General features: G+C 42.5%; 1 protein-coding gene across 1 annotated transcript; it reads left to right on the top strand.

The window, feature by feature from the left end:
- The first annotated feature begins 28 nt into the window (after nt 1–28).
- LOC139411707 (fumarylacetoacetase-like) lies at nt 29–23,828 on the top strand. The gene is made up of 14 exons (XM_071158365.1): nt 29–225; nt 467–577; nt 1,529–1,650; nt 2,559–2,608; nt 3,107–3,197; nt 10,479–10,576; nt 10,744–10,796; nt 11,095–11,194; nt 13,147–13,277; nt 14,132–14,207; nt 15,747–15,793; nt 20,183–20,284; nt 21,921–22,038; nt 23,068–23,828. The coding sequence occupies exons 1-14, from the start codon at nt 61–63 to the stop codon at nt 23,136–23,138; spliced, it is 1,335 nt and encodes a 444-aa protein (XP_071014466.1). The 5' UTR covers nt 29–60; the 3' UTR covers nt 23,139–23,828.
- Nucleotides 23,829–24,968: the final 1,140 nt, after the last annotated feature.

Here is a 24,968-nt window from a genome sequence, read left to right as displayed (position 1 = left end):
GGATATAAGAGAGCGTTTCCTATTGGTCGTTGGCTCATTCTGTGGGAGGCGGGCTGTCCTATGGCTGCGGTCAACATCTGGAAGAAATTACTCACGCTGTTGCTTACCTTGGAAAGTATACCGGAGTACAACTGCAATTTCAAAATGTCTTTTGTAAAAATTGACGAAAAGTCCGACTTCTCCTATCACAATTTACCATATGGCGTGTTCTCGACACCGGAAAATGTGAGTATGACGCTAAATGTGTTGTACTTTTAGTTGAATCGGTTTTCCTACACCGTCTCCTGTGCCATAAAACTAGGGCATGTAAATGGATTTTCTTGGGATAAAATGTTACAAACCACTGTGGAAACGTGAGGTTCTCTTGGATGAAACATTGTAGTTTAGAAAGTAGCTTCTCCAATATCGTTCCATTTTGGTATTTCATTCCTGTTTACTGTTTTCACAAATGTCTCGTGTCACTTAGCCCAGGCACCGGATTGGGGTTGCGATTGGAGATCAGATTTTGGATTTGAGCGTTATAAAATCACTCTTCAGAGGCCCTGTGCTCTCCAATCACCAGGATGTGTTTGACCAGGTAAGGCCATCAAAATGTATAATGCTCCTCAATGTCTCGTATTGATGGTTGATATTTCTTATCGGCACTGATGGCAATATACATTATGCATTTCCCTGGTAATGTAACATGGCACGTTTACTATGTATCTCCACTAGTTTACTTACAGCTACATGGGCCTACCTTATGTAGCCAATAATGCAGTATGCTAGGAGGGTAGGTCTATTCAATGGCCACGATGCACTGCTTTTCTTCCTTGAGAAATACCATACCCGAGTCATCAATTAGGATGTATGCTTCATATATTGTGGACTGTACAGTACATTAAATCTACGAGCGAGTAGTGTGAATTGGTTTGGAGTGTCTCCTCTCGCCCTCTGCCTGTGAATGGGTCCCTAATACCACTATTGTCTGGAGGCCTTGTGTGCTGATCTGACATAACAGGATCCGTTAAAGCACAATGGTGAATTCCTACTGGGAATTGTCTTTCGCCTGTCCAGTTCTGTCACATTAGTGCTGATAGGGGAATGAGACAAGGAGAGAAATCATCATGCTGTTGAAATCACACGAGGTATCAACAGGAAATGAAAGAAGATTTTTTTCTGTCATGATTTCACTCCTTGAATTCAATCTTAAATGCACAGGTTCCCCCGAGGATATTTTCCCTCCTGGAACCCGGTTCCCCCCATTTCCACCCCTGGGGGCGTCAATGAAGAGACCTGCTTGCATGAGTGAGAGCCGCCCCCACACCAACGTCAAAACAAATTGGACTTGCATTCAACTTGCAAACATGCCTGTTTTCTCTTGAAGTTTCTTCCTTTTAGGTTGTTTTTCCTTGCCACTGTGCTGTTACTTGCTCCTTGGGGGTCCAGCCTGGGTTACTTGTTATGAGGGCTATGTACAGTATAAAATCAAATAATACTTTAGATTTTTATGCTTTTCCTCCATTATATGTTCCAACCTCTCGACTAGCCGACCCTGAATGCGTTCATGGGTCTGGGGTACGAGGCATGGAGGGAGGCCAGGAGGAGTCTACAGCAGCTGCTGTCTGCCAACGAGACCACGCTCAGAGACGACGTCAGCCTCAGGAGCAGGTCAGCCTCCAGCACTTCTGTAGCACTTTTTTACAATTATTGGATTTTGCCATATGTAAGAAGCACTTCTATAGCACTTCTATATTCTATAACATTTCTATATTCTATAAGACTTCTATACTCTATAACACGTCTATACTCTATAACACTTCTATATTCTATAACACTTCTATATTCTATAACACTTCTATATTCTATAACACTTCTATATTCTATAACACTTCTATACTCTATAACACTTCTATACTCTATAACACTTCTATACTCTATAACACTTCTATATTCTATAAGACTTCTATATTCTATAACACTTCTATACTCTATACCACTTCTATACTCTATAACACGTCTATACTCTATAACACTTCTATATTCTATAACACTTCTATATTCTATAACACTTCTATATTCTATAACACTTCTATACTCTATACCACTTCTATATTCTATAACACTTCTATACTCTATAACACGTCTATACTCTATAACACTTCTATATTCTATAACACTTCTATATTCTATAACACTTCTATATTCTATAACACTTCTATACTCTATACCACTTCTATATTCTATAACACTTCTATACTCTATAACACGTCTATACTCTATAACACTTCTATATTCTATAACACTTCTATATTCAATAGCACTTTATATTCAAAAACACTTCTATAATTTATAGCACTTCTATATTCAATAACACTTCTATATCACTTCTATAGTACTTCTATAACACTTCAACAGTTCATGTCAAATATATTTAATTATTATATTAATTGTTTAGGATATGGTTTTTGGCCGCAATCAAAATCATATTATGTTCTTGTATTCCCTTATCCTTTAATTTTCTATCATGGTTTATAGCATGTTTACTTTTCTGTAATGTGTGTGTGTTTATGTCTCAGAGCGTTCTTCCATAAGAGTTCAGCCACGATGCATCTGCCTGCTGAGATAGGTGAGTTGTTTAACAGTAGGACAAGAGGCAAGGAGAGGAAGCCACTTTAGACTATTGACGCACCCAATATTTCACTCCTCCTGTCTCTTCACTGAGCTTGATGTGTCCTACAATTGTCCCTAAGCATAGATCTAGGATCAGATTTATGGCTCTGCCATTGCTAACTTTAACTCTCAGTGGTATTAAACAAAATCTGACCCTGTATCAGATGAGAGGATCATCCAATGTGTTTGAGAAGGAAGCAAGGAGATAGGATGCGAGGAGTCAAGACAATGCAATTGAGGTGTTTGTATAATGCTTGAACAAGAGGGGGCGCTGTTAACCAATAGAACTTTACTAGTGATTATGAGATTTGTTTGCTAGCTAAATGTTTGCTATCTAAAGGTTCTGAAGGCTGATCATTGGTTCACTGTACATATTTAACAGTGTCACTTAATTGCCCTCTTTCTCTCTCTCCATCACACACACAAACATGCATCTATATATAACCACACACAGGTGACTACACTGACTTCTACTCATCCAGGGACCATGCCACCAATGTTGGCATTATGTTCCGAGGGAAGGAGAATGCCCTGATGCCCAACTGGTATGATATGACTACCAACACTTCATCTGTGTCCCAAATGGCATCCTGTTCCCTTTATAGTGCACAACTTTTTTTATTTGGAACCTTTACTTAACTAGGCAAGTCAGTTAAGAACAAATTGTTATTTACGATGACGTACTACCAAACCCTAACGACGCTGTGACAATTGTGCGCCGCCCTATGGGACTCCCAATCACGGCCGGTTGTGAAGCAGCCTGGAATCGAACCAGGGTCTGTAGTGATGCCTCTAGCACTGAGATGCAGTGCCTTAAACTGCTGCGCCACTCGGCCCAAAAAGCTCTTGTCTAAGTAGTAAACTACAAAGGGAATAGGGTTCCCTGTAGGGTTCCCTGTAGGGTTCCCTGTCCGGAGTGGACAAAACATTAAGAACACCTGCTCTTTCTGTGACATAGACTATCCAGGTGAAAGATATGATCCCTTATTGATGTCACTTGTTAAATCCTCTTCAATCAGTGTAGATGAAGGGGAGGAGACAGGTTAAATAATAATTTAATCATTGAGACAATTGAAACATAGATAGTGTATGTGTGCAGAGGGTGAATGGGCAAGACAAAAGATTGAAGTGCATTTGAACGGGGTATGGTAGTAGGTGCCAGGCGCACCGTTTTTTCTCGTGAACTGCAACTCTGCTGGGTTTTACACACTCAACAGTCAAGAATGGTCCACCACACAAAGGACATCCAGCCAACTTGACACAACTGTGGGAAGCATTAGAGTCAACATGGGCCAGCATCCCTGTGGAACGCTTTTGACATCTTGTAGTCCATGCTCTGACGAATTGAGGAGGGGGGATGCAACTCAGTATTAGAAAGGTGTTCTTAATGTTTTGTTCACTCAGTGTATATATCTGTTTTCATTCCCCACATACTAATTAACCATATTATTAGATGTAGACAGTAACTCACTAACTAATCATATTATTAGATGTAGACAGAGTAACTCACTAACTAACCATATTATTAGATGTAGACAGAGTAACTCACTAACTAACCATATTATTAGATGTAGACAGAGTAACTCACTAACTAACCATATTATTAATGTAGACAGAGTAACTCACTAACTAACCATATTATTAGATGTAGACAGAATAACTCACTAACTAACCATATTATTAGATGTAGACAGAGTAACTCACTAACCATATTATTAGATGTAGACAGAGTAACTCACTAACTAACCATATTATTAGATGTAGACAGAGTAACTCACTAACTAACTATATTATTAGATGTAGACAGAGTAACTCACTAACTAACCATATTATTAGATGTAGACAGAGTAACTCACTAACTAACCATATTATTAGATGTAGACAGAGTAACTCACTAACTAACCATATTATTAGATGTAGACAGAGTAACTCACTAACTAACTATATTATTAGATGTAGACAGAGTAACTCACTAACCATATTATTAGATGTAGACAGAGTAACTCACTAACTAACCATATTATTAGATGTAGACAGAGTAACTCACTAACTAACCATATTATTAGATGTAGACAGAGTAACTCACTAACTAACCATATTATTAGATGTAGACAGAGTAACTCACTAACCATATTATTAGATGTAGACAGAGTAACTCACTAACTAACCATATTATTAGATGTAGACAGTGTAACTCACTAACTAACCATATTATTAGATGTAGACAGTGTAACTCACTAACTAACCATATTATTAGATGTAGACAGAGTAACTCACTAACTAACCATATTATTAGATGTAGACAGTAACTCACTAACTAACCATATTATTAGATGTAGACAGAGTAACTCACTAACTAACCATATTATTAGATGTAGACAGAGTAACTCACTAACTAACCATATTATTAGATGTAGACAGAGTAACTCACTAACCATATTATTAGATGTAGACAGAGTAACTCACTAACTAACCATATTATTAGATGTAGACAGTGTAACTCACTAACTAACCATATTATTAGATGTAGACAGTGTAACTCACTAACTAACCATATTATTAGATGTAGACAGAGTAACTCACTAACTAACCATATTATTAGATGTAGACAGAGTAACTCACTAACTAACCGTATTATTAGATGTAGACAGAGTAACTCACTAACTAACTATATTATTAGATGTAGACAGAGTAACTCACTAACTAACCATATTATTAGATGTAGACAGAGTAACTCACTAACCATATTATTAGATGTAGACAGAGTAACTCACTAACCATATTATTAGATGTAGACAGAGTAACCCACTAACTAACTATATTATTAGATGTAGACAGAGTAACTCACTAACTAACCATATTATTAGATGTAGACAGAGTAACTCACTAACTAACCATATTATTAGATGTAGACAGAGTAACTCACTAACTAACCATATTATTAGATGTAGACAGTGTAACTCACTAACTAACCATATTATTAGATGTAGACAGAGTAACTAACTAACCATATTATTAGATGTAGACAGAGTAACTCACTAACCATATTATTAGATGTAGACAGAGTAACTCACTAACTAACCATATTATTAGATGTAGACAGTGTAACTCACTAACTAACCATATTATTAGATGTAGACAGTGTAACTCACTAACTAACCATATTATTAAATGTAGACAGAGTAACTCACTAACTAACCATATTATTAGATGTAGACAGAGTAACTCACTAACTAACCATATTATTAGATGTAGACAGAGTAACTCACTAACTAACCATATTATTAGATGTAGACAGAGTAACTCACTAACTAACCATATTATTAGATGTAGACAGAGTAACTCACTAACTAACTATATTATTAGATGTAGACAGAGTAACTCACTAACTAACCATATTATTAGATGTAGACAGAGTAACTCACTAACTAACCATATTATTAGATGTAGACAGAGTAACTCACTAACTAACCATATTATTAGATGTAGACAGAGTAACTCTCTAACCATATTATTAGATGTAGACAGAGTAACTCACTAACTAACCATATTATTAGATGTAGACAGAGTAACTCACTAACTAACCATATTATTAGATGTAGACAGAGTAACTCTCTAACTAACTATATTATTAGATGTAGACAGAGTAACTCACTAATTAACCATATTGGTCAGGTTCTCTGAAAACCATCCACTAGAAGTCAAACTCCTCAGATAACAATGTAGCTTTTCTTGTTTGAGTTGTTTTTATCTCTCCTGGTGGTTATTTGGAGAGAGACACGGTGAGAAAAAGAGAGATAGAAGAGGAGAGAATAAGAGGGAGAGGGAAAAATAAGAAAAGAGAACGGATGAAATAAGAATTAAAAGTGAGAGAACAAGATAGAGAGGGAGAAAGAGAGAGAAACGTGCTAAGGCCTGGTGCTGTACTGTGACCTATGATGTGTGAGGGACACAATTAGTTTTCTCTAATTGACTGGAGTGCTCGGGCGGTTTCAGTTCTTTCACAAACTGCACCATCCTTCCAGTCAGTCAGTGAGTCTGCAGTCCAACACTGCACCATCCTTCCAGTCAGTCAGTCAGTGAGTCTGCAGTCCAACACTGCACCATCCATCCAGTCAGTGAGTCTGCAGTCCAACACTGCACCATCCTTCCAGTCAGTCAGTGAGTCTGCAGTCCAACACTGCACCGTCCTTCCAGTCAGTCAGTCAGTGAGTCTGCAGTCCAACACACCACCATCCTTCCAGTCAGTGAGTCTGCAGTCCAACACTGCACCATCCTTCCAGTCAGTGAGTCTGCTGTCCAACACTGCACCATCCTTCCAGTCAGTCAGTCAGTGAGTCTGCAGTCCAACACTGCACCATCCTTCCAGTCAGTCAGTCAGTGAGTCTGCAGTCCAACACTGCACCATCCTTCCAGTCAGTGAGTCTGCTGTCCAACACTGCACCATCCTTCCAGTCAGTGAGTCTGCAGTCCAACACTCCACCATCCTTCCAGTCAATGAGTCTGCTGTCCAACACTGCACCATCCTTCCAGTCAGTGAGTCTGCTGTCCAACACTGCACCATCCTTCCAGTCAGTCAGTCAGTGAGTCTGCAGTCCAACACTGCACCATCCTTCCAGTCAGTCAGTCAGTGAGTCTGCAGTCCAACACTGCACCATCCTTCCAGTCAGTCAGTCAGTGAGTCTGCTGTCCAACACTGCACCATCCTTCCAGTCAGTCAGTCAGTGAGTCTGCAGTCCAACACTGCACCATCCTTCCAGTCAGTCAGTCAGTGAGTCTGCAGTCCAACACTGCACCATCCTTCCAGTCAGTCAGTCAGTGAGTCTGCTGTCCAACACTGCACCATCCTTCCAGTCAGTCAGTCAGTGAGTCTGCAGTCCAACACTGCACCATCCTTCCAGTCAGTCAGTCAGTGAGTCTGCAGTACAACACTGCACCATCCTTCCAGTCAGTCAGTCAGTGAGTCTGCAGTACAACACTGCACCATCCTTCCAGTCAGTCAGTCTGCTGTCCAACACTGCACCATCCTTCCAGTCAGTCAGTCAGTGAGTCTGCTGTCCAACACTGCACCATCCTTCCAGTCAGTCAGTCAGTGAGTCTGCAGTCCAACACTGCACCATCCTTCCAGTCAGTGAGTCTGCAGTCCAACACTGCACCATCCTTCCAGTCAGTCAGTCAGTGAGTCTGCAGTCCAACACTGCACCATCCAGTCAGTCAGTCAGTGAGTCTGCAGTCCAACACACCACCATCCTTCCAGTCAGTGAGTCTGCAGTCCAACACTCCACCATCCTTCCAGTCAGTGAGTCTGCTGTCCAACACTGCACCATCCTTCCAGTCAGTCAGTGAGTCTGCAGTCCAACACTCCACCATCCTTCCAATCAGTCAGTGAGTCTGCAGTCCAACACACCACCATCCTTCCAGTCAGTGAGTCTGCAGTCCAACACTCCACCATCCTTCCAGTCAGTGAGTCTGCAGTCCAACACACCACCATCCTTCCAGTCAGTGAGTCTGCAGTCCAACACACCACCATCCTTCCAGTCAGTGAGTCTGCAGTCCAACACACCACCATCCTTCCAGTCAGTGAGTCTGCAGTCCAACACTCCACCATCCTTCCAGTCAGTGAGTCTGCAGTCCAACACACCACCATCCTTCCAGTCAGTGAGTCTGCAGTCCAACACACCACCATCCTTCCAGTCAGTCAGTGAGTCTGCAGTCCAACACACCACCATCCTTCCAGTCAGTGAGTCTGCAGTCCAACACTCCACCATCCTTCCAGTCAGTCAGTGAGTCTGTAGTCCAACACACCACCATCCTTCCAGTCAGTCAGTGAGTCTGTAGTCCAACACACCACCATCCTTCCAGTCAGTCAGTGAGTCTGCAGTCCAACACACCACCATCCTTCCAGTCAGTGAGTCTGCAGTCCAACACTCCACCATCCTTCCAGTCAGTCAGTGAGTCTGCAGTCCAACACACCACCATCCTTCCAGTCAGTGAGTCTGCAGTCCAACACTCCACCATCCTTCCAGTCAGTCAGTGAGTCTGTAGTCCAACACACCACCATCCTTCCAGTCAGTCAGTGAGTCTGCAGTCCAACACTGCACCATCCTTCCAGTCAGTCAGTCAGTCTGTAGTCCAACACTGCACCATCCTTCCAGTCAGTCAGTCAGTCAGTCTGTAGTCCAACACTGCACCATCCTTCCAGTCAGTCAGTGAGTCTGCAGTCCAACACTCCACCATCCTTCCAGTCAGTCAGTGAGTCTGTAGTCCAACACACCACCGTCCTTCCAGTCAGTCAGTGAGTCTGCAGTCCAACACTGCACCATCCTTCCAGTCAGTCAGTCAGTGAGTCTGTAGTCCAACACTCCACCATCCTTCCAGTCAGTCAGTGAGTCTGCAGTCCAACACTGCACCATCCTTCCAGTCAGTGAGTCTGTAGTCCAACACTGCACCATCCTTCCAGTCAGTCAGTGAGTCTGTAGTCCAACACTCCACCACCCTTCCAGTCAGTCAGTGAGTCTGCAGTCCAACACTCCACCATCATTCCAGTCAGTCAGTGAGTCTGCTGTCCAACACTGCACCATCCTTCCAGTCAGTCAGTGAGTCTGTAGTCCAACACTGCACCATCCTTCCAGTCAGTCAGTGAGTCTGTAGTCCAACACTCCACCATCCTTCCAGTCAGTCAGTGAGTCTGCAGTCCAACACTCCACCATCCTTCCAGTCAGTCAGTGAGTCTGCTGTCCAACACTGCACCATCCTTCCAGTCAGTCAGTGAGTCTGTAGTCCAACACTCCACCATCCTTCCAGTCAGTCAGTGAGTCTGTAGTCCAACACTGCACCATCCTTCCAGTCAGTCAGTGAGTCTGCTGTCCAACACTGCACCATCCTTCCAGTCAGTCAGTGAGTCTGTAGTCCAACACTCCACCATCCTTCCAGTCAGTCAGTGAGTCTGTAGTCCAACACTGCACCATCCTTCCAGTCAGTCAGTGAGTCTGCTGTCCAACACTGCACCATCCTTCCAGTCAGTCAGTGAGTCTGTAGTCCAACACTCCACCATCCTTCCAGTCAGTCAGTGAGTCTGTAGTCCAACACTGCACCATCCTTCCAGTCAGTCAGTGAGTCTGCTGTCCAACTCTGCACCATCCTTCCAGTCAGTCAGTGAGTCTGCAGTCCAACACTCCACCATCCTTCCAGTCAGTCAGTGAGTCTGCAGTCCAACACTGCACCATCCTTCAGACACCACAGCTGCTGTTCATATGGCTGTTGTCTTTGTCATGTTTGGGAACCTCTATGTAGAACCTCTCTTCTTTCTGTCTCTCTTTCCATTTTTCTTCATTTCTTACTCTCTCTGGATCCGTATTTCTGTATTTGTACAATGTTATAAACAAACTGATTGATTGGTTGATTAACTGAACGATTGCCTGACTGATTGACTAGCTGTTTGTTTGACTGGCTGGCTGACTGACGCATTGACTGGCTGGCTAACTGACTGACTGGCTGGCTGACTGACTAATTGCCTGTTTATTGGACTGGCTGGCTGGCTGAATAATTGATTGGTAGCCTCAAGGTTAGAGTGTTGGGCCAGTAACCAAAAGGTTGCTGGTTCCAATCCCGGAGCTGATAATGTAAAAAAAAATGGTCCCTGTGCCCTTGAGCAAGGCACTTAACCCCAATGTCTCTAGGGGCTCTTGACAATGGTGATCACACTCCCTGTGGCTGTCTTAGGGGGAGTTGGGATATGCAAGAAACACTTTTGTGAGACAGGACAAATATAAACCCCCCCCCAAATGATTATTATGTTTGTTTGACTGACTGATTGTGTCCCTCAGGTTGAGGCTGCCCGTGGGGTATCATGGCAGGGCTTCTTCCATAGTGGTGTCTGGGACCCCCATACGCAGACCCTCTGGACAGATGAGACCCGACCAATGTAATGAAACACAACGCCTAGTCTGAAAATCAAAGCAGACTCTGAATTCAAAGAGAAATACACACACACACACACACACACACACACACAAAACCTCTCAGACCAGTGTCACTTTGTTTTTGTGTCCCTCACTAACGGTCTTCCTCTTCCATTGTGTTCTCTCTTAGCTAAGCCTCCTGTGTTTGGCCAGTCCAAGCAGCTGGACATTGAGCTGGAGATGGTCAGTATACACTTTATATAGCTACACTTTATTACAACCAAGGAGATGGTTCATATCAATGGCATCACAAAACAATGATCTGTCTCTCTCTCTTTCTCTGCCTTTTATCTAATTTCTCTCTCTCTCGCTGGCTCTCTCTCTGGCTGTTTCTCTTTCTCTCTCTATGTCTCTCTCTCACTGGCTCTCTTTCTCTCTGTCTCTCTCTCTCGCTGGCTCGCTTTCTCTCTCTATGTCTCTCTCTCTCTCGCTGGTTCTTTCTCTATGTCTCTCTCTCGCTGGCTCTTTTTTTCTCTCTCAGGCATTCTTTGTAGGTGGAGGTAATCGTCTTGGTGAGCCCATTCCCATAGAGAGAGCCCACCAACACATCTTTGGCATGGTGCTAATGAATGACTGGAGTGGTAAGGCCTCACACACACTTATACACACACTCACTCGCAGACTCATGCACACGCACACACACACATGAGTACACACACAGTCACTAACAACTACACACACACACTCACACGCTTACTCACTCATGAGAACACTCACAAGTCACGATAACACACACACACTTACTCACTTATTTACACACTCATATGTGCATGCACACACACCTACACAGCCCACCTCACTTTAAGACATAAATTAATAAGCACCATACCGTATTTCTTTATTTTCAAAAGAATGTATCTATCGACTATAACAGCCAATAGTAGAATCATTAGCCAAAAATGATATATCAGTAAATGAAAAATCCTAACGTCAATAACACTAATTGAAAAACATCCACTTTCCATAATAACACTAACTTAAGTTCCTTAATTTAGTTCTGCATTTCATATTTAGTCACTGGGATCAGGGTAAGTTCCTTCATTTAGTTCCTCATTATACATGTTGATGTAAACATTTCATATTTAGTCACTGGGATCAGGGTAAGTTACTCAGGAAAACATGACAGGTTATTGATTATTGATGAGGCAGAAGGATCTCAGGAGGAGGAGTGGTTTCGACTGTAGCCTTGAGATTTCAAGATCATCTTCTCTCCATCTCTCTCTTTCTGTCGCGATCTGTCTCTCTCTCTCTTTCTCTCTCAAGAGAACATCCTTGGTCATCCCTACTGCCTCTGATCTGGCAGACTCAATAAACACAAATGCTTTGTTTGTAAATGATGTCTGAGTGATGGAGTGTGCCCCTGGCTATCCGTAAATTTAAAAAACAAGTGTGCCGTCTTATTTGCTAAATATAAGGAATTTGAAATTATTTTGACTTTTTATACTTAAGGATATTTAAACCCAAATGCTTTTAGTCTTTTACTCAAGTAGTATAATGCTGGGTGACTTTCACTTTTAATTTTCTATTAAGGTATCTTTACTGTACGGAATAGAGTGCTATTTGGAACGCAGCCTACTAGGCTTCACCTTATTGTTAGTTTGCCAGATCCCATATCGACTCCAATGCTTCCCACAGTCGTGTCAAGTTGGTTGGATGTCCTTTGGGTGGTGAACCATTCTTGATACACACAGGAAACTGTTAAGTGTGAAAAACCCAGCAGCGTTGCAGTTCTTGACACAAACCAGTGCGCCTGGCACCTACTACCATACCCTGTTCAAATGCACTTAAATCTTTTGTCTTTCCCATTCACCCTCTGAATGGCACACATACACACGGTCTCAATTGTCTCAAGGCTTAACAATCCTTATTTAACCTGTCTCCTCCCCTTCATCTACACCGATTGAAGTGGATTTAACAAGTGACATCAATAAGGGATCTTAGCTTTCACCTGGTCAGTCTGTCATGGAAAAGGCAGGTGTTCATAATGTTTTGTCCACTCAGTGTATAGAACTCTAAGGGCTTTGGTCAAAGGGAATGCACTATATAGGGAATAGGGTGCCATTTGGGGCGTATTTTCCACCCCTGCGGCTCAGGCTCCCAGATGTAAGGGAGTCTGAGCCAGGTTCCACCTGGGTTAATATGTAGAGTAGAGGGGTATTGATAGTTGAAATAGATTTTCCTGCTGACTACAGTACATGATCATTTATCACATCCCTCAACACAATATTTCATAGAATAGTTCCTGGATTGTCAATAGTCAAAAAGACCAGTAGTTCAGTTGAACATCCCACAACTTCACCTACACAATACCAATGTTTTGAAGCTATGCACAGGGACTGTTAGTACAGGTACTTTAGCTGTGTTGGTCTACGATCATCCAATCAACATAGGATGGACTCATCACTGGGCAGGTTACATAGTATTCAAACCTACCTGTGATCTGTGTGTCCACTGAGGAATATTCAGTAAATACCAGTTCAACATCTAATGGTAAAATAAAGGGTAACCACTCTTCTTCCTGTGTGTGTTCCAGCCAGGGATATCCAGGCGTGGGAGTACGTTCCTCTGGGTCCGTTTCTGGGGAAGAACTTTGGGACAACCATCTCACCCTGGGTGGTTCCTATGGAGGCCCTGCTGCCCTTCGCTGAGCCCAACACTGTCCAGGTGAAGAACACAAACAGTATAGTAGTGTAATATAGTATAGACCTGGTGGTCCTGCTGCCCTATAGTATGCGGGTGGTCTGGATGTATTTTACATTACATTATGGGTGGTTTGGATGTATTTTACATTACATTATGTGTGGTCTGGATGTATTTTACATTACATTATGTGTGGTCTGGATGTATTTTACATTACATTATGCTGTGGATGGTCAGGATGTATTTTACATTATACTGCGGGTGGTCTGGATGTATTTTACATTATACTGCGGGTGGTCTGGATGTATTTTACATTATACTGCGGGTGGTCTGGATGTATTTTACATTATGCTGCGGGTGGTCAGGATGTATTTTACATTATACTGCGGGTGGTCTGGATGTATTTTACATTATACTGTGGGTGGTCTGGATGTATTTTACATTACATTATACTGCGGGTGGTCTGGATGTATTTTACATTATACTGCGGGTGGTCTGGATGTATTTTACATTACATTATACTGTGGGTGGTCTGGATGTATTTTACATTACATTAACACTTACATTTTCACCATTCAGGTAAGCTTTTAGTAATGAGAGCCAGTATCCACACTGTGTTAGAAAAAAAGGTGCCATCTAGAATCTAAAAGGGTTATTCAGCTGTCCTCATAGGAGAACCCTTTGAAGAACCTGTTTGGTTCCAGGTAGAACCCTTTTGGGCTCAATTTTCTACATGGAACCCAAAAGGGTTCAACCTGAAACCAAAAAAGGTTCAACATGGAACCAAAAAGGGTTCTCCTATGGGGACAGCTGAAGAACCCTTTTTTCTAAGAGTGTTGTGGCTCTTCATGCTCTTCTATTTCCACTTTCTGTTTCAGGATCCAAAGCCCCTCCCTTATCTATGCCATGACAATGCCTTCACCTTCAACATTAACTTATTTGTGTCAGTGAAAGGTATGTTGGGTTTTACACAAACACACACAACACACACGTATGTGCACAGACACACAGTAAAAAGGAATTGTTAGTGAATGAGTGCCTTGCCTTGGTAATTAAGCACACACACACACACAAAAGAGGTAATGATTTACCATTAAGAGCTTTGTATTCTTTACGACCAAGACTGTTCATTCTCTCTGTTCTGACTTTCCCTCTCCTGACCCTCTCTCTCCTGACCCTCTCTCTCCTGACCCTCTCTCTCTTGACTCTCTCTCTCTTGACTCTCTCCTGACTCACTCTCCACTGACTTGCTCTCTCCACTGATTCTCTGACTTGCTCTCTCCACTGACTCACTCTCTCCACTTACTCTTTCTCTCCACTAACTTTCTCTCCACTGACTCTCTGTCCTTACTATCTCTCCTGAATCTCCACTGACTCTCTGTCCTGACTGTCCACTGACTCTCTCCTGACTCTCCTGACACTCTACTGACTCTGTCCTGACTCTCTGTCTTGACTCTCCACTGACTCGCTGGCTTGACTATCTCTCCTGACTCTCCACTGACTCTCTCTCCCGACTCTCCACTGACTCTCTCCTGGTTCTCTGTCCTGACTCTCTGTCCTGTCTGTCTCTCCTGACTCTCCACAGACTCTCTCCCCTGACTCTCCACAGACTCTCTCCCCTGACTCTCCACAGACTCTCTTTCCCCTGACTCTCCACAGACTCTCTCTCCTGACTCTCCACAGACTCTCTCTCCTGACTCTCCACAGACTCTCTCTCCTGACTCTCCACAGACTCTCTCTCCTGACTCTCCACAGACTCTCTCTCCTGACTCTCCACAGACTCTCTCTCTCCACTGATTCTCTGACTCGCTCTCTCCACTTACTCTCTCTCCACTTACACTCTCTCTCCACTAACTTTCTCTCCACTGACTCTCTGTCCGACTGTCCACTGACTCTCTCCTGACACTCTACTGACTCTGTCCTGACTCTCTGTCTTGACTCTCCACTGACTCGCTGGCTTGACTATCTCTCCTGACTCTCCACTGACTCTGTCCTGACTCTCTGTCTTGACTCTCCACTGACTCGCTGGCTTGACTATCTCTCCTGACTCTCCACAGACTCTCTCTCCTGACTCTTCACAGACTCTCTCTCATGACTCTCCACAGACTCTCTCTCCTGACTCTCCACAGACTCTCTCTCCTGACTCTCTGTCTTGACACTCTACTGACTCTGTCCTGACTCTCTGTCTTGACTCTCCACTGACTCGCTGGCTTGACTATCTCTTCTGACTCTCCACTGACTCTCTGTCCTGATTCTCTGTCCTGACTCTCTCTCCAGTGACCTCTGTCCCTACTCTCTAATGACTCTCCAGTGACTCTCTGTCCTGACTCTCTCTCCTGTCTATCTCCACTGAATCTCCGTCCTGACTCCCTCTCATGACTCTCCACTGACTCTCTCCACTGCTCTTCCTATGTATTCTGAGGTATTATTGAGGGGGTATATCAGGTGTTGATATCCTGTCTCAATCAACTGTTGTGTGTTGTTTTTTTTCAGGAGAGGCAATGAAGAAAGCAGCCACTATATGCAAGTCCAACTTCAAGGTAAGCAGTTGGTGAAGTAGACTTTGGATAGTTTACTACAGTTGCATCAATGTGCAGAGTTGTGGACTCGAGTCACATGACTTGGTCTCGAGTCTGACTCGAGTCACATATTTGATCACTTCAGATTCGACAGAAAATAAATTAACTTTAGGCTTGACTTCGACTTGGAGCCTCAAGACTTGGGACCCAAGTTTGACTTGAGACTGATGACTTGAAATAATTTGTCTCTCATTTTGTGGCACATTACTCTCCACGTAGCCAGAGAGCAACAGATTGGCTAGTGAAACACACACTTGGCCCTCTGATTGGACCAGAAAACGGTCAAATAATACAGGTCTGGTGAGGTAGAGCAGTGTTTATTTGTGGGGTCGTGAGCAATGTTCCCTAAATTTTTCTGGCACTGAGATAATTTAAGTTCTGATAAGCACAAACTTGAACGTTGTGAAAATTCTGTGCAACTTCCAGTGCATGTTTACTGTGAACACTGAGGCTGTATCTGCTTTAAGATATTTTTAACAGTGACCAAGTAGGCTACACTGGCTATTTGATCATAATGGAGGCCTACCAGAGTGGAGAAAATGCATCCCATAACATTTTAACATGGAAGTAGCTGTTCTATCATTCAGCCTACAGTAACAGCCAATGTGTGGGGTTCTTGTAGTCCATAAAAAAATGCAGGGCTTGACATTAACGTGTTTATCCACTTGTCCTTCAGACAAGGACGTGACTGAAAATGTTGTTGTGTTTGATGCAAGAAACCGCTTTACAAAATCAAATTAATTATTATTCCCATACCATTATTACAGAGAATCAGGCAAATGATGCTACCCTCTGCCTATTGGCTACTTAGTTTATTTAAGCCTGTCTCAAAATACAACACTGCCCCTTTAAGACAAAATATATATATGTTAATCTGTCTTGCTTTTCAAACATGTCTAAAAATGTACATGTTTTGTGTTCTTGTAGGAAGCAATCAATCATCTATTGCTGATGACAAATGATCTAGAACTGGGCTAATAGCTCACTAAATAGCAAAGAATATGAACACGTGACTACATGAAGATCTTGCTTTGATCTCAAAACAAGCACATCTACTCATGACCACAGCTGTAAACACAGTCCAGTTCAAAGTTAATGGCATTGATCCATATGTGGCAATGGTGATTTTGCATACAGGCCTACTGCAGCTCTGATTGGTTATGCTGCCGGTCTGTGTAGAGTAGGGCTGAGTCGTTGCAATAGAATCCTACTGTGATGCGTTCTGCCTACAACATCATCTCTAGCATGGTTAGTTTTGTTTCAGTATGTTGCATTGACAGTGGCTAATGTGTTGATTCCATCACAATCGCCACAGGAAAGGGAAACGTTGATAGTGTTAACTAACAGGGAAAAGTCTAGAAAGTGGAGGGAATCTCGTGTCTGATATTTCTTCTGTGAGCTGCACTGCATTCACACACTACTGCACGCCCCCGAAAGTTTAGAGAATGTTTGTTGTGAGTATGAAACTGAATTTTTAAAACAGATTTTAATTGGCTACATACACATACATTTAATATTTCTACCGTTGTCTATTTGATCTGGTTTCAGGCATAGGCCCACGGTATTACACCAAATGATTGTCTAAAAAACATCTCATCTGTGCTTCAGAACCATCAAGTTGCACGTCTTGACTGTTGACCAATGAACAGTGATCTGCATTAGCTCACAAAGGCTCATATCCAGATTAGTCTTCAGAAAGCGTTTCATTTTCTCCGGTTTTGCCTGGTCAAAACAGAGTAAGACTGCATTTATATTATCCATATAAAGTGAACCACGTATCTACAGTTTAGCAATCTACTACGGACACATCTTTTCCAGAACAACAACGCTAGGCTACGTGGCGATTTCATGAATCATTTTCAAATTTCAGATAATCCTAGTTTGGGTGGTAACTGGCTATATGTCTGAAGATAGCTGTAACATCACACAACCTTGAATATTATGGGATGGAGAAGTAGAACTAACATATTCTGGTGAATTTATTAGCATATGTGTGAGGAAGAAAGGGTCTTCCCAGTTGGCAATGAGCTGCAGGCAGGCGGCCCTCCAGAGTTACAGGCAAGGTGCAGACAGGCGGCCCTTCAGAGTGACAGGCAAGGTGCAGGCAGGCGGCCCTCCAGAGTGACAGGCAAGGTGCAGGCAGGCGGCCCTCCAGAGTGACAGGCAAGGTGCAGACAGGCGGCCCTTCAGAGTGACAGGCAAGGTGCAGACAGGCGGCCCTTCAGAGTGACAGGCGGCCCTCCAGAGTGACAGGCAAGGTGCAGACAGGCGGCCCTTCAGAGTGACAGGCGGCCCTCCAGAGTGACAGGCAAGGTGCAGGCAGGCGGCCCTCCAGAGTGACAGGCAAGGTGCAGGCAGGCGGCCCTCCAGAGTGACAGGCAAGGTGCAGGCAGGCGGCCCTTCAGAGTGACAGGCAAGGTGCAGGCAGGCGGCCCTCCAGAGTGACAGGCAAGGTGCAGGCAGGCGGCCCTCCAGAGTGACAGACAAGGTGCCTCCACTGCATACAGGCCTATTATCCTGGTGTCTCTGGACACCAGAGGAGTTAGAAGATATCCCAAGTTGATATTGGCTGCTAACATGAATGACTTTCATCTAAAAATGCAGGTGTAAAACGCAGTTTATTTCTGTGTCTTGCACTTTGAAAAATGAATCGCTGTTTATGGCTGTAATGACAGGCTACATTTGCGCAGCGTGCGGGAGGGTCGCAAGCTTTGAACCATATTAAAATGAATTTTTACTTAATAAAAATATTTAGTTTGATAAAATAATGAAAAGGGCTATCTGGTAGACTCAATCAATAGACAAAATATTGTAGTTGAACAAGTCAATGTGTGTGTATATATATATATATATATATATACACACATTTTACTTGACTTGAACAAACTTGACTCAACATGCACTTAGAATGCAGAGACGAACTGTTCTACTCCAGACTTGCTTGGGGCAATTCCATTTCAATTCCAGTCAATTCAGTAAGTACACGAAAATTCCAATTATTTTCAATGAGGAACATTTGGAATATGGTTTACTTTCTGAATTGGAATGCAGCTCTTATGGAATGCAGGACTGGCCCAGGGGTTTTGACGAGCTGTAGATGAGATACATTAGCGAGCGATACATCATGGTCACTACTGTGATGCCTCTGACATGACAAATATTAACAACTTAAGAAAATAGTGACCTATCCCTATAGATAATTTGTAATCAGCAATAGATGATTGATTGCTTCCTTCATTGAGATACATTAGTGTTTACTGCATTAAAGGGATAGGTCACTCAATTTTCTTAAGTTGTTAATATTTGTCATGTCAGAGGCAGTTAAGAGTGCAGGAGTGACAGCATCTACGATGACCCTTACATGTCTTTGCCAGAGGCTCCACAGGCTAACGGTTAGCATTGACCATTGAGTTTCAATGTTTCAACGCAGCATCCTCCAATGTAAATGCCCATGAAATAAAAGACTTAGCGTAGATACTGTCACACTACTGGTCTCTAGACCACTTCTAAGGTAAGATACACATTACAAAACATAACGGTAATATTACGATCATATATTACTAAATATGATGATTTATAAAAATTGGGTGGACTACCCCTTTAATCAGAAGATGATAGGAATAAATCCTGTGTGATTTAAATCTCATTAGCCCTCTCTCTCTCTAGCCTCCTTATGGCAGCTGTCATATCTGCTGTTGTAGGCAAGTACTCAGTACTCACACATAGACTATGGTTATGTCCCAAATCCCTACATAGTGCACTACTTTTGACCATCAGGGGAGCCCTGCGGGACCTGTTCAACAGTAGTGCACTATGAAGAGAATAGAGTGCCATTTGGGATGTAACCAATATATTGGTGAGGTGAGTGAGTGGAGTCCATCAGCTTCTCTGATGAGAACGTCTCTTAGTCCAATGGCTTTGACTGATGAGGTACAGGATGTCTTTCTGACTGATTCACTGTCTCTTTTTTACCTGTCTTTCTGTGTGTGTTACAGTTATGTTGTATTAGTGGTATGTACAGGATACACATGGTATACACCGTCCAATGAAATGCTTACTTGCAGGTTGCTTCTCGACAATGCAACAACAATAACCAATAATAAAATATAAGACTACAAACATAAAGTAAATGGCTCAGTGGAATAGAAATAAGCATTTTAGCATAAGTATAATACAGGAAGGCACATATTCTAGTACAATATTTACACATGTATTGGGGAAGGGGGGGATTGGGGGGCAAGTGTTTAAATTGTGCAGCATTGTATTCACATGGTGTGTGTGTGTTGGTGTGTGTCACTCACTTCTCTCTTTCCCTCTCACTTCTCTCCATCTCTCTCTTTGTCTCTCCAGTATATGTACTGGACTATGAAGCAACAGTTAGCCCATCACACAGTCAACGGCTGTAACGTCAGACCTGGAGACCTGCTGGCCTCAGGAACCATCAGTGGACCGGTGAGTGTGTGTGTGCATGCATATACACTACCGTTCAAAAGTTTGAGGTCACTTAGAAATGTCCTTGTTTTCCATGAAAGCATACATGAAATGAGTTGTCATTCTAGGTGTCAATTTGTTGAGGTAATCTGAAGAGATTTCACCCCATGCTTCCTGAAGCACCTCCCACATATTGGATTGGCTTGATGGGCACTTCTTACGTACCATACGGTCAAGCTGCTCCAACAACAGCTCAATAGGGTTGGGATCTGGTGACTGTGCTGGCCACTCCATTATAGACACAATACCAGCTGACTGCTTCTTCCCTAAATAGTTATTGCATCATTTGGAGCTGTGCTTTGGGTCATTGTCCTGTTGTAGGAGGAAATTGGGGCGGCAGGGTAGCCTAGTGGTTAGAGCATTAGACTAGTAACCGAAAGGTTGCAAGTTCGAATCCCCGAGCTGACAAGGTACAAATCTGTCGTTCTGCCCCTGAACAGGCAGTTAACCCACTGTTCCATTGAAAATAAGAATGTGCTCTTAACTGGCTTGTCTAGTTAAATAAAGGTAAAAAAAAGTGTTTTTGTCTCCAATGAAGCGCCGTCCACAGGGTATGGCATGGAGCTGCAAAATGGAATGATAGCCTTCCTTCTTCAAGATCCCTTTTACCCTGTACAAATCTCCCACTTTACCACCACCAAAGCACCCCCAGACCATCACATTGCCTCCACCATCCTTGACAGATAGCGTCAAGCACTCCTCCAGCATCTTCTCATTGTTTCTGCATCTCATGAATGTTCCTCTTTGTGATCTGAACACCTCAAACTTAGATTTGTCTGTCCAGTGTCTGTGTTGCCGATCTTAATCTTTTCTTTTTATTGGCCAGTCTGAGATATGGCTTTTTATTTGCAACTCTGCCTAGAAGGCCAGCATCCCGGAGTCGCCTCTTCACTGTTGACATTGAGACTGGTTCTGTGAAGGGAGTAGTACACAGCGTTGTACGAGATCTTCAGTTTCTTGATAATTTCTCGCATGGAATAGCCTTCATTTCTCAGAACAAGAATAGACTGACGAGTTTCAGAAGAAACGTCTTTGTTTCTGGCCATTTTGATCCTGTAATCGAACCCACAAATGCTGATGCTGCAGATACTCAACTAGTCTAAAGGCCAGTTTTCAGCTGTGCTAACAATTGCAAAAGGGTTTTCTAATGATCAATTACCTTTTAAAATGATAAACTTGGATTAGCTAACACAACATGCCATTGGAACACAGGAGTGATGGTTGCTGATAATCGGCCTCTGTACGCCTATGTAGATATTCCATACAAAAAACTGCTGTTTCCAGCTACAATAGTCATTTACCACATTCACAATGTCTACACTGTATTTCTGATCAATGTGATGTTATTTTAATGGATTTTTCTTTTTTTTTTACTATTGAACGGTAGTTTATGTGTTATTCTGTGTGTGTCTGGGAGCATTTTCTATCTGAATTAGTGTTTACATGTGTTCACATTTTACTGTGTATGTTCTGATGAGTTGTTGTTGTTTATTCAGTATTGACTGTCTCTCTCTCCTGACCCACTCACTCTCTCTCTCTTTGCCTGCCTGTCTCTGCCTGCCTGTCTGTCTCTCTCTCTCTCTGTCTCTGTGTGTAGGATCCAGACAGTTTTGGTTCTATGTTGGAGTTGTCGTGGAAGGGTTCTAAGACCGTGGACCTGGGAGGAGGAGAGACAAGAACCTTCCTAAAGGATGGAGACGAGGTCACTCTTACAGGTGGGTGGAACCCTATTATACACACTGATACAGACAGAACCTCTACAGAAACCATGATACAACCTTACTGAGCTCACTACAAACACTGTTACAGACAGAACCTCTACAGAAACCATGATACAACCTTACTGAGCTCACTACAAACACTGTTACAGACAGAACCTCTACAGAAACCATGATACAACCTTACTGAGCTCACTACAAACACTGTTACAGACAGAACCTCTACAGAAACTATGATACAACCTTACTGAGCTCACTACAAACACTGTTACAGACAGAACCACTACAGAAATCAAGAGACAACATTACTGAGCTCTCTACACTGTTACAGACAGAACCACTACAGAAATGAAGAGACAACTCTGTTGTTGTTTAGATGTACATTTTGGTCATTTAGCTGACAGTCAGTGCATTCAACGATTAAACTGTATTTCTCAGTTGGTAGAGCATGGCACTTCTATTGCCAGGATTCAGGGTTTGATTCCCGGGACCACCCATATATACAATACTGTATATGCACAGTGGCTTTGCATAAAAGTGTCTGCTAAATGGCATACATTATTATTATATGAACTTACGTTAGCTAGGTTAGACAACCACATATCACTGTAAGTAGAACATCCCTCTATAAAGCAGCCATCAGCTACATCAGTCCTAGTCAGAAAAGAGGAAGTGTTTGGGAAGGCAGGTGGAATATGGTGGTAGTTTTTCTTCCTTCTAATATTGGTATTTTAAATAAATTCTTCAACTTGATTGATCTTACATGTCTTAATGGAACCAATGGGATATTCTCAGAAGTGCAAACCCCTCCCATCAGGAACTTCAATCCTATTTGAACCTCGGTCTGTCACCTATTTGTTAGTGACCACAACTTCTATTAGCCACCGTTCACACAGACACACACACACACGTTCCGACGCTCCTGTTGGTCTGTGTTGTCCTTAATTTATTTTTCCCTCTCTCACTCGTCTCTCTCTCTCTCTCTCCCCCCCCCCCCCCCCCCCCCCCCCCCCCCCCCCTCTCTAGGTTACTGTGAGGGGAGTGGGTATAGGGTGGGTTTCGGACCGTGTGCGGGGACCATTCTACCAGCCCTGTAACCCTGAGAATCAGCCACCCTCAATGTCTCTTCCATCCTGAGGGGAGTAATGTTGTTACTGAAGTCCTTTAAAAGGGAAAATCTGGGATTTAAATACAACAGATCAGTTGGATGAATGTACGTACCAATCCAGGATTTACCCTTTAAATGTTCATTTTAATTCTTGTTTATCATTCTAAAGTAATGTTGCCAGAAGCAGTGTTATATTCCATAATGTTGTAACTATGTGGTTTGGGACCTGACATCTAAAAACTATAAATGTTTAAACCCTCCTGTGACGTTTTGTTTTCATCCTATTGATTTACTGAGTGACGTCTTTATGGTGTAAAATACTGTAGGTCAAATCTGTATAAAAGTACCATGAAAGGCATTACAATCTGAAAGTATCATTTAATTTGACACTTTTCTTGAACAATGTGCGTTATGAAAAGGGGATGATTTAACTAGAGTTTAATAAACTGAGCGATTCATAAATAGTGGTCTTTTTATTTTGCACATTGCTGAAGTGGCATATTAAAACACAGATTCTATTGCACAGATTTGAATATTGTTGCACCATGAAAATATTGCCCACTGTCTAGTACCCCTTACCTCACGAGTCAGGCCTGGTGTTCTCTTTTAGGTAATATCTGTAATGAATATTATTTTACTATGTTATTGGCATATCTAATCAATAAAGCTGTCATGTGTTTATGAATTAATTTATTTGGAATGAAAGCTTATTTTGTTGACAGGGGGAATGGAAGCTTGTTTTGTTGACAGGGGGAATGGAAGCTTGTTTTGTTGACAGGGGGAATGGAAGCTTGTTTTGTTGACAGGGGGAATGGAAGCTTGTTTTGTTGACAGGGGGAATGGAAGCTTGTTTTGTTGACAGGGGGAATGGAAGCTTGTTTTGTTGACAGGGGGAATGGAAGCTTGTTTTGTTGACAGGGGGAATGGAAGCTTGTTTTGTTGACAGGGGGAATGGAAGCTTGTTTTGTTGACAGGGGGAATGGAAGCTTGTTTTGTTGACAGGGGGGAATGGAAGCTTGTTTTGTTCCTTTGACTTTTCAAAAATAGCTAGGGCTTTACAATGATGATAAAAATTGGGAGACATTTTGGGGTTAAAGGGGTTGAAATGTTTCTAGAAGTGACACATGGTTGAATGAGAGACATGTCAAAATGCTGAATGTTAGCACTTTAGCAAGCCTTTATATTTAACAAAACTCTGATTTATTGAACTCTCCATGGCTATGTTTACACAACCACCTGAAGAACCCACTTCTGTTTTCTCTCCATATCCAATCTTTTTTTCTGACTGTTCACACTCCGTTTTACATCTGACCAATATATCAGATTTGCACGTTCAGGATGTAACCGCTGTAGTAGCACACAGATACAATGCTCATTTCCTGTCACTGTTCCTTCACATTTTGACCGTGGTTGTCATGGTAATGGCAGGTCATGTACAAATACTTCAGAGCAAAACAAATCTGATTTTTGAGCTTCCAGACTGAGGTCACATGTGGAGCCGAATTGTTTCAGGATTGAGATCCAAATAATTGGCAAAAGATAGAGGGGAGAGGAATCAGCTAACTTCCTACATTTCAACACATGGTGCAGAGACATTTTGCAGTTTTATAATGCTATTCTATACATTTTGTCATGAGGCTAAAATAAAATGTTGCAGTTTTAAAGCTAATTTCCTGCAATTTTACACTTTTTGCTCTCACACGCTATCTAGGGGCCCCCGACCTCCAAGTCTGTCCGTCCCTGTTTGTGTGTGTCAGATATGGACATTTCTGTATATTTTGTGCCGCAGTGCACTTTACGACACCAGGCAAGTTTCACA

Source organism: Oncorhynchus clarkii, chromosome 6, assembly GCF_045791955.1.
Source record: "Oncorhynchus clarkii lewisi isolate Uvic-CL-2024 chromosome 6, UVic_Ocla_1.0, whole genome shotgun sequence".
NCBI classification, from domain to species: domain Eukaryota; kingdom Metazoa; phylum Chordata; class Actinopteri; order Salmoniformes; family Salmonidae; genus Oncorhynchus; species Oncorhynchus clarkii.
The sequence above is the reverse complement of the archived record's forward strand: the minus strand, read 5'-3'. Positions and strand labels throughout refer to the sequence as shown.